The sequence below is a fragment of the Sapajus apella genome, unplaced genomic scaffold (genome assembly GCF_009761245.1).
Source record: "Sapajus apella isolate SASKATOON/1434 unplaced genomic scaffold, GSC_monkey_1.0 scaffold84, whole genome shotgun sequence".
Classification (NCBI taxonomy): Eukaryota; Metazoa; Chordata; class Mammalia; order Primates; family Cebidae; genus Sapajus; species Sapajus apella.
This window is the reverse complement of record NW_022437024.1, coordinates 4,025,715-4,039,011: the sequence shown is the minus strand read 5'-3', so window position 1 is coordinate 4,039,011 and position 13,297 is coordinate 4,025,715. Positions and strand designations below refer to the sequence as shown.

The following is a 13,297-nucleotide window of genomic DNA, read 5'->3' as shown; positions in this document are numbered from 1 at the left end:
TTCTACTAAAAATACAAAAATTAGCTGGACGTGGTGGTATGTGCCTGTAGTCCCAACTACTCGGGAGGCTGAGGCAGGGGAATAGCTTGAACCCAAGAGGTGGAGGTTGTAGTGAGCTGAGATCACACTACTGCGCTCCAGCCTGGCAATAAAGCAAGACTCAAAAAAAATAAAAATAAAAAAATAAAAAACAACAAAAGGAGAAACCAGAAAGATGGCCAAATAGGAACAGCTCTGGAGTACAGTTCCCAGCGAGAATGCAGAGGGTGAGTGATCACCACATTTCCAAACGAGTTTTCACTGCCCATAGACCAGGAGATTCCTGGGCAGAAAAGTGCCACGAGTCTCCAGCATGGCTGTTTCAGCCGGCGCAGTGATTCTCTGCACAAAAACTCACACAAATCTGGGTGGCAGTTTCAACTGGTGCCTGGAACGCCTGGGAGACAGAGTCGCCCATTCAACTGAAAAAAAGGGGGCTGAAACAGGAAGCCAGGTGACCTGGCTTGGCGGGTCCCACCCCCACAAAGACCAGCAATCTGAAACGCTCTAGATTGAGAGTTTCACGGCAAGCACAGCTGGACCCAGGACAGTCCAGCTCTGTGGGGTAAGACCATCTACCATCACTGAAGCAATCCACCACTACTGAGGCAGTCTGCCATTACTGAGGCAGTCCACCATTACTGAGGCAATCCACCATTACCGAGGCAGTCCGCCGTTGCTGAGGCAGTCCTCCATTACTGAGGCAGTTCTAACTATACCTCTGTAAACAAAACTGCAAGGAAGTTCACACAGCAGCTGGGCAGAGCCCACGCCAGCTCAGCAACACCTCTGCTGGCAGACTGTGACTAGGCTACCTCCTTGCTGAGCAGGGCATCTCTGAAAAAAGGCAGCAGCACATCAGGAACTTATAAATGAAGCCACAACTTCCCAGGACAGAGCACCTGGGAAAGAAAGGTGGTTATGAGTTCCACTGCAGCAGACTTAAACATGCCTGCCCAGCAGCTCTGAACAGAACAACAGAGCTCACAGCTCAACACTTGAGCTCCTATAAGGGACAGACTGTCTCCTCAAGCAGCTCCCTGACCCTTGTATATCCAAGGAGACACCTCATAAAGGAGAGCTCAGGCTGACATCTGGCTAGTATCCTTCTGGGACAAAGATAACAGAAGAAGAAACTGGCAGCAACCCTTACTGTTCTGCAGCTGCCGCAGGTGATTCCCAGGCAAGCAGGGTCTAGAGTGGACCTCCAGCAGTCCTACAGCAGACGGATCTGACTGTTATAAAGAAAACTAAAAAACAGAAAGAAATAACTTCATCATCAATGAAAAGCATGTCCACTCAGAGACCCCATCTGAAAGTAACCAACTACAAAGGCCACAGTTAGATAAATCCACAAAGATGGGAATAAACCAGTGCAAAAAGGATGAAAACACCCAAAACCAGAATGCCTCTTCTCCTACAAGGGAACACAACTCCTCACCAGCAAGGGAACAGGCTGGATGGAGAATGAGGCTGATGAATTGACAGATAAAGGCTTTGGAAGGTGAGTAATGACAAACTTCTCTGAGCTAAAAGAATATGTTCTAACCCAATGCAAAGAAACTAAGAACCTTGAAAAAAGGCGAAATGCTAATGAGAATAAACAGCTTAGAGAAGAATATAAATGAATTGATGGAGCTGAAAACCACAACATGAGAACTTCACAGAGCATACACAAGTTTCAATAGTCGAATCGACCAAGCAGAAGAAAGGATATTAGAGTTGAAGGTCAACTCAATGAAATAAAACGAGAAGGCAAGATTAGAGAAGAAAGAGTGAAAAGAAATGAACAAAGCCTCTAAGAAATATGGGATTAGTGAAAAGACCTAATCTACGTTTGATAGGTGTACCTAAATGTGATGGGGTATTATCCAGAAGAACTTCCCCAAACTAGCAAGGCAGGTCAATATTGAAGTAGAAGAAATACTGAGAACACCACAAAGATATTCCTCAAGAAGAGCAACCCCAAGGCACGTAATCATCAGATTCACCAGGATTGAATGAAGGAAAAAATTCTAAGGGCAGCCAGAGAGAAAGGTAGGGTTACCCACAAAGGGAAGCCTATCAGACTCACAACAGATGTCTCAGCAGAAACCCTGCAAGCCCGAAGAGAGTAGGGGCCAATATTCAACATCCTTAAAGAAAATAACTTTCAACCCAGAATTTTGTATCCAGCCAAATTAAGCTTCATAAGTAAAGGACAAATAAAATCCTTTACAAACAAGCAATTGCTGAGAGATTTCGTCACCACCAGGTCTGCCTTACAAGAGCTCCTGAAAGAAGCACTAAACATAGAAAGGAACAAGCAGTACCAGCCACTCCAAAAACATACCAAATGGTAAAGAGCATTGATACAATGAATAAACTGTGTAAACTAATGGGCAAAACAACTAGCTATCTTCAAAATGGCAGGATGAAATTCACACATAACAATATTAACCTTAAATGGAAATGGGCTAAATGCCCCAGTCAAATAACACAGACTGGCAAATTGGATAAAAAGTCAAAACCCATCAGTGTGCTGTATCCAGGACACCCATCTCATGTGTGAGGATACACATAGGCTCAACATAAAGGGATGAAGAAAGATTTACCAAGCAAATGGAGAGCAAAGAAAAGCAGGAGTTGCAATCCTAGTCTCTGATAAAATAGACTTTAAACCAACAAAGATCAAAAGAGACAAAGAAGGGCATTACATATTGGTAAAAGGATCAATGCAACAAGAAGAGCTCACAATCCTAAATATACACACACCCAATACAGGAGCACCCAGATACATAAAGCAAGTTCCTAATGACTTACAAAGAGAGTTACACTTCCACACAATAATAGCGGGAGACTTTAACACTCCACTGTCAATATTAGACAGATCAATGAGACAGAAAATTAACAAGGATATCCAGGACTTGAACTCAGATCTGGACCAAGCAAACCTAATAGACATTTACATAACTCTCCACCCCAAATCCATAGAATATACATTCTTCTCAGCACCATATCACACCTACTCTAAAACTGACCACATAATTGGAGGTAAATCACTCCTCAGCAAATGCAATAGAATGGAAATCATAACAGTCTCTCAGACGACAGTGCAATCAAATTAGAACTCAGGATTCAGAAACTATCTCAGAACCACACAACTTCATGGAAACAGAACAACTGGCCCTTGAATGTTGACTGGATAAACAATGAAATGAAGGCAGAAATAAAGATGTTATTTGAGACCAATGAGAACAAAGACACAATGTACCAGAATCTCTGGGACACATTTAAAGCAGTGCCTAGAAGAAAATTTATGGTAATAAATGCCCACATGAGAAGCAAGGAAAGATCTAAAATCGACACCCTATCATCAAAATTGAAAGAGCTAGAGGAGCAAGATTAAAAAACTCAAAAGCTAGCAGAAGACAAGAAATAACTAAGATCAGAGCAGAACTGAAGGAGGTAGAGACACAAAAAAACTCCTCAAAAAATTAATAAATCCAGGAGCTTGTATTATGAAAAGATCAACAAAATAGACTGCTAGCGAGATTAATAAAAAATAAAAGGAAGAAGAATCAAATAGATGCAATAAAAAATGATAAAGGGGATGTCACCACTGATTCCACAGAAATACAAACTGTCATCAGAGATTACTACAAACAAGTTTATGCACATAAACCAGTAAACCTGGAAGAAATTGATAAATTCCTGGACACTTCCACCCTCCCAAGCCTAAACCAGGAAGAAGTCAAAACCCTGAATAGACCAATAACAAGGGCTGAAGTTGAGGCAGCAATTAATAGCCCATCCACCAAAAAAAACCCAGGTCTAGATGGGTTCAGAGCTGAATTCTACCAGACATACAAAGAGGAGCTGGTACCACTGCTTCTGAAACTCTTCCAAACAATCCAAAAAGAGGGAATCCTTCCCAAATCATTTTATGAGACCAACATCAACCTGATACCAAAACTTGGCAGAGGCTCAACAAGAAAAGAAAACTTTAGGCCAATATCAATGATGAACATAGATGCAAAAATCTTCAATAAAATACTGGCAAACCGATTGCAACAGCACATCAAAAAGCTTATCCATCATAATCAAAAAGGCTTCATTCCGGGGATGCAAAGCTGGTTCAACATACAAAAGTCTATAAATGTAATTCACCACATAAACAGAACCAAAGACAAAAACCACATGATTATCTCAATAGAAGCAGAGAAGGCCTTCAACAAATTTCAACAGCCCTTTATGTTAAAAACTCTCAATAAACTAGGTATTGACAGAACGTATCTCAAAATAATAAAAGCTGTTTACAGCAAACCCACAGCCAGTGTACTGAATGGGCAAAAACTGGAAGCATCCCCTTTGAAATCTGGCACTAGACAAGGATGCCCTCTCTCACCACTCCTATTCAATATAGTATTGGAAATTCTAGCCAGAGCAATCAGGCAAAAAAAAAGAAATAAAGGGTATTCAGTTAGGAAAGGAGGAAGTCAAATTGTCTCTATTTGCAAACGACATGATTGTATATTTGGAAGACCCCATTGTCTCAGCCCATAATCTCCTGAAACTTATAAGCAACTTCACCAAGTCTCAGGATACAAAATTAATTTGCAGAAATCACAAGCATTCCTATATATCAGTAAAAGACTGTTAAAGAGAGCCAAATCAAGAATGAACTACCATTCACAATTGCTACAAAGAGAATAAAATACCCAGGAAGATAACCAACAAAGGATGTAAAGGACCTCTTCAAGGAGAACTATAAACCACTGCTCAACGAAATAAGAGAGGACACAAACAGCTGGAAAAGCATTCCATTCTCATGGTTAGGAAGAATCAATATCGTGAAAATGGCCATACTGCCCAAAGTAATTTATAGATTCAACGCTATCCCCATCAAGCTACCTACGACCCTCTTCACAGAACTGGAAAAAACCACATTGAACTTCATGTGGAACCAAAAGAGAGCCCACATAGCAAGACAATTCTAAGCAAAAAGAGCAAAGCTGGAAGCATCACGCTACTTGACTTCAAACTATGCTACAAGGCTACAGTAATCAAAACAGCATGGTACTGGTACCAAAACAGAGATATAGACCAATGGAACAGAACAGAGGCCTTGGAGGCAATGCCACACATCTACAACCATCTGATCTTTGACAAACCTGACAAAAACAAGCAATGGGGAAAGGATTCCCTGTTTAATAAATGGTGTTGGGAAAACTGGCTAGCCATGTGCTGAAAGCAGAAGCTGGATCCCATCTTGACACGTTACACTAAAATTAACTCCAAATGGATTAAAGGCTTAAACATAAAACCTAACACCATAAAAACCCTAGAAGAAAACCGAGGAAAAATCATCCAGGACATAGACATACGCAAGCACTTCATGAGTAAAACACCACAAGTATAGGCAACAAAAGCCAAAATAGACAAATGGGATCTATTTAAACTCCAGAGCTTCTGTACAGCAAAGGAAACAATCATTAGAGTGAACCAGCAACCAACAGAATGGGAAAAAGTTTTACAAGCTACCCATCTGACAAAGGACTAATATCCAGAATCTACAAAGAACTAAAACAGATTTACAAGAAAAAAACAAACCCATTCAAAAGTTGGTGAAGGATATGAACAGACACTTTTGAAAAGAAGACATATATGAGGCCAACAAACTTATGAAAAAATGCTCATCATCACTGGTCATTAGAGAAATGCAAATCAAAACCACATTGAGATACCATCTCACTCCAGTTAGAATGATGATCATTAAAAAATCAGGAGACAACAGATGCTGGAGAGGATGTGGAGAAATAGGAGCACTTTTACACTGTTGGTGGGAGCATAAATTAGTTAAACCATTGTGGAAGACAGTGTGGCAATTCCTCAAGGACCTAGAAATAGAAATTTCATTTGACCCAGCAATCCCATTACTGGGTATATATCCAAAGGATTATAAATTATTGTGTTATAAAGACACATGCACACGTATGTTCATCGCGGCACTGTTTACAATAGCAAAGACTTGGAACCAACCTAAATGCCCATCGATGATAGACTGGACAGGGAAAATGTGGTACATATATACCATGGAATACTATGCAGCCATAAAAAACGATGAGTTTGTGTCCTTTGTAGGGACATGGATGAACCTGGAAACCATCATTCTTAGCAAACCGACACAAGAACAGAAAACCAAACACTGCATGTTCTCACTCATAGGTGGGTGTTGAGCAATGAGAACACATGGACACAGAGAGGGGAGCATCACACACTGGCGTCTGCTGGGTGGGAGAATAGAGCAGGGACAGTGCAGGGTAGGGAGTTGGGGAGGGATAACATGGGGAGAAATGCCAGATATAGGTGATGGGGAATTTTACTATAAAAGGAGCAGAAAAATGGACAGTGACTAGGAAAGAACATGGTAAAAAGGGCTTGTTTAAATAAGGTGACGGAAATCATAAAGTAATAGCATGTTTGCATGCTGATGAACCGATTCAGTGAAGGAGGAAAATTAATAGCAGGAAAAGTAAGGGAGAAATGACAGAGTATATGAATAGGCAGAGAACTTGAGGCCTTGTGCATACATGGAGGGTTACCCTTGGAAACAGGGAAACAGCTCCTCTGTAATATAATAGGAAGGCAGTCAGAGCATATGGGGAAAGTGCTAGTAGGAAGAACTTCTAGGGGAACGGAAGTTCTCTTCTAACTCTTTTATTCATAAATTAGGAAATGAGATCATCAGCTCAAGGTGAGAATTGGGGAATAGGGTTAGAGGTTTGTAGAGAAAGTAGAATATATTCAATACTTGCCTGAGACAGTGGGCAATTACGAAACCTTAGGCAGGACTTCTCTACCTAGGCCCTCTTGACATTCGAGGCTGGATTATTCTCTGCTGCAGGAGAGGCTAACATTATAGAATGTTTTGTGCATGGCAGGCTACTACCCACTGTATGACAGAAGCAGCCTTTCCCCCTTTTCTCCCTCAATTGTGACAACCGAAAGTGCCTTCAGATATTCCCAGATGTCCTTTGGGGTCAAAATTGTCCCCAGTTGAGAGCCACCAGTCTAAGGAAATGTAGTATGATTGTCAGGAAGCATTGTCAGCCAAGTTAAGGTTCATAATCATGAATTTAACATGAGATAACTCAGCATTGGTGTATTATATTCAGCTGTGCAGGCACAGGCACAGAATATGAGAAAGTTAGATTTTACCAGGATTGGGGTTTTGCCAAAGGAGTACAATGAAGGGACTAGAGAAGAGCCAGGGAGTTATTTTAATGATTGATCGTGGAGTTTATACCAGGCGAGGATAAAAGTGAGGAAAGATGGTAGGAACACTAGATTGTAGGTCCTACTGGGGTCAAAGGATTATAGAGATAGGGGTTCTAGAGAGGGTGATGTAATATTAGAGATTTCCGAAAAGAACCTTCTCCTTTTTGGTATCTAGGAAGGAAATCTCAGATGGAGGAAGTGCAGGATGAACTCATCCACAGACTGACCATTGGTCGGAGTGCCGCTCAGAAGAAATTCCATGTGCCACGGCAGAATGTGCCAGTTGTCAATATCACTTATGACTCCACACCAGAAAATGTGAAGACATGGTTACAGTCAAAGGGATTCAACCCTGTGTAAGTCTCTCTGTGAATACTTCACAATTCTGTGTCATGCATTGTTTTCAATTTAGACGTCACAGATAACTCTTAAAAAAACATAAGGGCACAGACTGCATACTCTAGAAATGACTATAGCTATTTATAGCTGAAAAGGAACTGAAATAAGCAGAAATTATTATCCTTTGATGCCACCCCATTTTCAAGTTGGTAGTATCTGTTCATTATTGTTTCTTTAAGCAAGCTGTTGGCAGCTTTGAGGCCCCGTAGCTTATTTTCTCCATCAGGTTACTCTGATGTAACCTGGGACCTAAGCTAGGTGTGACTATGGTCTTAGCTGGACTCCCTAGACCACATAAGACATATACAGCGTAAGTTTTCCTGTCGCTGCAGGACACAGTGTCTCTGGCAAATAAAAAATAGACAATGTTACCTAGCATCAATTAGAATCTTCGTAGAGCTTTCCTTTAATAAACCCATGGTAAAGGCTCTGTTATCTATCTAAAAGTCTATAAACATTTCATGTGTATTTGGCACAATGAACTATTAGAATAATACATATTCAAGGGGCCTTGACGTATTACAAACTCACCTACCCAGCTTGATTGAAAAATGAGGTACAATGGCTAGTCAGTTGCCAGGTTACTGTACCTTCTATGAAACACCAAATCACAAGGAATTGATATTAAACAATGATACTAACCCCAATTGGCTCCTTTTTGATACTTTGTAATTAATCATCTGCATAGCCTCAGGGCCATCATCATGAAAGAACCTTGTTACTGCCCTGACTATAAAGACTGTAGTAGCATTTAATAAGGGTTCCAGGGTATGGAGCACTTAGAAAAGAACAGAACATTTTCTCCTTTGTTTGTAGGCAGTAGTTTTAATGCTTAGTTTGTTTTTTTTTTTCTTTTTTTTAGGACTGTCAATAGTCTTGGAGTATTAAATGGTGCACAGCTTTTCTCCCTCAATAAGGATGAACTGAGATCAGTCTGCCCTGAAGGGGCGAGAGTCTTCAGCCAAATCACTGTACAAAAAGCTGCATTAGAGGTATCATTGTCAACCTGAGGTGGTGTTTTTCTGCAAATTGAAAGCTCTGAAAACAACTGTTTATGTCCGTATTAGACAATTTCCCTTTCTTAACAGAGCTGAATTAAATTTAACTCTGCTTTTGTAAATTTGTCACTGGAGATCATCAGTGACATTTGCAGGAAGGTTAATTTGTTAAAAATATTCATACGACTTGAAGCTTGAGCACATACTTTTGGACATTTAACAAAAAGCATAATGTTCCCATTTTATATGTATTCACTACTTCTATAGGAATTTTAATTTTGACATAACAATGGAAATTTGCTTCTGAATGAGTAAGTGCCTAAAGAGGCCAAAACTCTTGCCTATTCTTAATATTTAGTTTAGAGAGTCTAATAGCTTATAGCTTGTAAAATAGTAAAATTCTGGCTGTGTGTATTAAGCCTAGTAATACATCTAAATAATCGGGAAAGATCCCTTAGGTAGAGATCACTGAAAATAGCCCTAAAGAGTAATTGTTTAGTTATAGTGGTCTGTATGAAAGCAGGAGAGTCAATGTTTTCTAGATTGGCTTATACTTAAGTTTCCAATATCCTATTGTAGCCTTAAAATGGGCTATGTACAGGTAGTAGTTTCCAACGGTTTCATCTCACAGCTCTTAATAGTTTCACGAAAATTATACTTGGACTCAAATGAAAGAATGTAGGCTTTGGCATGAAATTTATACATAATCATCTCTAGCAGGTATATTCTATAAATTCAACAGTTAAGTAATTCAGGGTAAAATCACTTCATGCATATCACCCTGTAGCCATTCTAAATCAAGAGAAATTACATTTCCCTTGGAGATTTTTCCCTACAACATTGATCTCAAAGGCTGCATATTGAAGTTTGATTTGATTGCTTTCTTTCCATATGTTGAATATTAATAAGAATTATATATTTTCTCAAGCAGTTTTATTACCATTATAATCTAATTTTGTTGAGATCGTATAATTACTTCTTAAAGGTATGTTAGAAAATTCCTTATTCCTAAAATTTCTGAATTCCTTCATCCCATACCTGCCTATCATTATTGTCATTTGCTGTCACCACCCACTTCAGGATGGCCTCTTGCTTCTTTCTTTCTTTCTTTTTTTTTTTTTTTTTTTTTTTTTTGAGACGGAGTTTCGCTCTTGTTACCCAGGCTGGAGTGCAATGGCGCGACCTTGTTGAACAGGAAGGTCTCGATCTCTTGACCTCGTGATCCACCCGCCTCGGCCTCCCAAAGTGCTGGGATTACAGGCTTGAGCCACCGCGCCCGGCCCCTGACGTTCTTTATGTTCCTCAGCCACCTTCCACCTCACCCTTTTCTTGGATCTAGTTCATCTTTTAGATTATTCACCTGTGTTATCAGAGACTTCTGTTGATAAGAGTGGAAGAAGGGAGAGTACACGGATTATAGAGGGTCTAGGAAAGGAGAGAAGCTAGAATTATCAGAGGGTCAGAACTATATGGAAGGGAAACTGGGTGAATTCCGAGCCCACTCTGGCTTGAGTTAAAATCTTCTAAAGGCAGATCAGTATCCTGCTTGACCCAAAAAGAGTTCTTTGATAAGCTCTTTCTCTCAGCAAACCTAGAGTACCACATATATATTATTGATTTATCTTTATCATGTTCAAATGCAAGGCCTAGTGAGGGAATTGCCTTAACAGACTTTACAAAATGAAAAATTATTGATGTGATATGTTAGCGAAGTCCAGAAGCTTCACTTAAAAAGTGCAGCCATTAGCTTTCCTAAAGAGATACTAGAAGAAAACCACAGTACACTTTTATCCTGAGCCATTTCATTACATGACCTGCAGCCTACACAAATCAGTAACCATCTTGTCTGAACTGTTTATTTTTCAGGATAGCAGTGGCAGCTCTGAGTTACAAGAAATTATGAGAAGACGACAGGAAAAAATCAGTGCTGCTGCTAGTGATTCGGGAGTGGAATCTTTTGATGAAGGAAGCAGTCACTAATCTGTTTGTTTGTTTTTAAACTCCATTGTTTTTGGCATTATTTCAATATGCTTTGTTTTAGGAAGCCTTGAAGGGAATGTCAGATTCATTTTTCTTGGTGTAATTTATCACCATAAAAAAACCCATGCAAACCTGAGTGAGCACAGGATTTGCTTCTAGGCCCATTATTTTTATTAAAACTGAAAAAAATTTAAACTGAATTTTTTAACCTTGGAAAATATTTTTCCTACTTTACAAAGGTAAGATTTTCTTTAATAGAGTAATTATTTTATCCCCATTCCAGTGTATAAGCAGGAATTGTTTAGATAGTGGTGGATTTATTCACTGCAACAAAGCAACAATATTGTCCATGATTTAAAATCTAAGCAGTTTTGATTTTGTCTGTGAATATGGTGTCTGTCATTCAGGGCGTAGCTCACTGTAGGCTAGCCTCTGCTTACTTAGGTCTCTTGTCTGACATACTCAGTGGAAGAATATTTAGATTTATTTAAAGTTCTTAATGCCAACAGTTTAAAAAAATTAAAACATTTGAATGAACTGTAAAGGACAGCCATACCTTGGACATGCAAATATAAATCTATGGAGCATTCTCAAGACAGTTCGTCATGGCTCTGTTGATTGCAATTCCTTGTATAGCTTGTATTTTGATTTAGTTTATATTCTGCTTATTATATATACTGTGTTCTTATATATGAGAAAGCACAAGTGGGAAAGAGGTCATGTCTGCTCAAAATCTAGCAAAGGAAGTAGTCTGCATTGATGTGCAATTACAGTATTTTGCTTAATGAAAGCCTCAGTTCTGAATATTGATATTAGTAGTTAAAAGGAAATGGGACCATTTTATGTGTTTATCTGTGTCAAGTCTTTCTGGTAATAAGAAGCACTTAATTTACACATATTTTAATCCTGTGAAAGATTCCACATAGAGAAAAGAAAGATACCTAACCTTCAACAAATGTTATTTTTGGGAACACAAGTTTTCTCATTAAATGTTATTTCACGTATATAAAACAGATGTTATGTAAGGATGTTGAATATTTTAACATAAATCATTTAGAGAAATTATCTAGAAATTAATTTTCATAGTGCCTTTTTCACATGAGTCAGCTGGAAAGTCTGCAATAAACAGTATTTGCTGTCTGTTAATGGCTTCTGTCTCATTGGCAAAAAGGATCTGTGCTGTATCAGCTGAGGATTTGAGTTAAATAGAAGGGGAAAAAGTGTGTGTGTATATATATATATATATATTTAAACTATATATTCTATTTCTGAGTGGGTAGAAAACTCTAGAATACTTTCTTCAGTTGTTTTTCTTCTTTTTACCTCTCATTTCATCATCTTTCCCTTCTACCACCTAGTCACATTTGGTAGCGATAATGGAACTAATTTACACTGCACTTATGGTTGCTAAATGCTTCCACATGAATGCTTTCCTGGATATTTGCAACAACTCTATATGAGTTATTATAGATGAGGAGATTTAGCTTCCCAGAAGCTAATTTTCCCCAGATGATGAAGGATGTGGGTTTCCCATCTTCCATCTCTCAGTCTCTCTGTAACACTGCCCCTTGGATAAAGTGGAGCAAGCATGAACATGATAAAGGCAAATTAGGTTAGATCTTTTACATTTCATAAGAACTAACACTTATGTATAATTTAGCCTTTATTTAAAGGGATAAGAAGAAAGAAAATAAGATCCAAAATTTAACCTGTGTGTAAAATAGCATATGGATATGAAAAGAATTGGTGTAATTTATATCTTTATGCTGTAAGATACCAAAGGAATGTACCACAGAGGTAGTAATTGTAGATAGCAGTCATGTCAGCTAAGGGTATGGGGACAAACAGAAGAGGTTCATGGAATTTAGAATCTTGAAAGAGCAGCACTACAGAGTTTGGATCCAGACATCTGAGGGGTTTGGTCACTGGCATCTGAGGATTTGAAGAAAGGCCCCCCCCCAAAAAGGCTAACAAGGGACACAACCTAATTGGTGCTTTTGCCTCAGATATTCAGAAAAGAGTTCAGGAATTGAAAATCAGTTAAGAAAATCCATGCATCTAGGACTTAGACTTTGGAGAAGAGCATGGCAGGTAGCTGGTGCTTGAATCTCTAAGAGGGCACAAAGAGGATGCCTCGGGGAGGCATCATCTGAAAGTATCATCTGAGCCAGGAGTTCAATACTGCAGTGAGCCATGATTGCATCACTGCATGCCAGCCTGGGTGATGGAGTGAGAACCTGTCTCTTAAAAAATGATTTAAAAAATTAAAAAATAGAAAAGCTTATGATTTTACTTAACAAGATGCAATCACGTTTCTCTGTTATTTAAGTGGTATTTAATATAGAGTACTTATGTAAATAATTGGGTGTTTTGTTTTTTTAAAATATCTTCTATATCTCTGCTTAAGTCAGTATTTTTCAGCTTTCCCAATTATATGGAATACACTTAGAATATCAGTCTTAAAAGGGGATTTTGTGAAGATGGCAGAGTAAGAGGTACCAGAAATCTGTCTACCCACCTAGAAAATAATTATACTGGGCGAATCTATTTGATGTAACTCTTTTGAATCTCTGGAATCTATTGATGGCTTGCAACTTCAGGGGGAAGGCTTGGTTGGTAAT

General features: G+C 38.9%; 1 protein-coding gene across 8 annotated transcripts in view; it reads left to right on the top strand.

The window, feature by feature from the left end:
• The window catches only part of EPS8 (epidermal growth factor receptor pathway substrate 8), a 168,525-nt gene extending 156,703 nt beyond the window's left edge, over window positions 1-11,822 (top strand). For 6 of the 8 annotated variants that reach the window (XM_032253731.1, XM_032253732.1, XM_032253738.1 and 3 more), the window contains exons 19-21: window positions 7,475-7,655; window positions 8,561-8,690; window positions 10,563-11,822. In XM_032253731.1, coding sequence (XP_032109622.1) covers window positions 7,475-7,655; window positions 8,561-8,690; window positions 10,563-10,676 — 425 coding nt within the window. In that variant the 3' untranslated portion in view covers window positions 10,677-11,822. The remainder of the gene's footprint in view (window positions 1-7,474; window positions 7,656-8,560; window positions 8,691-10,562) is intronic. The other 2 variants (XM_032253737.1, XM_032253739.1) reach the window with 2 other exon arrangements.
• The last annotated feature ends 1,475 nt before the right edge of the window (window positions 11,823-13,297 follow it).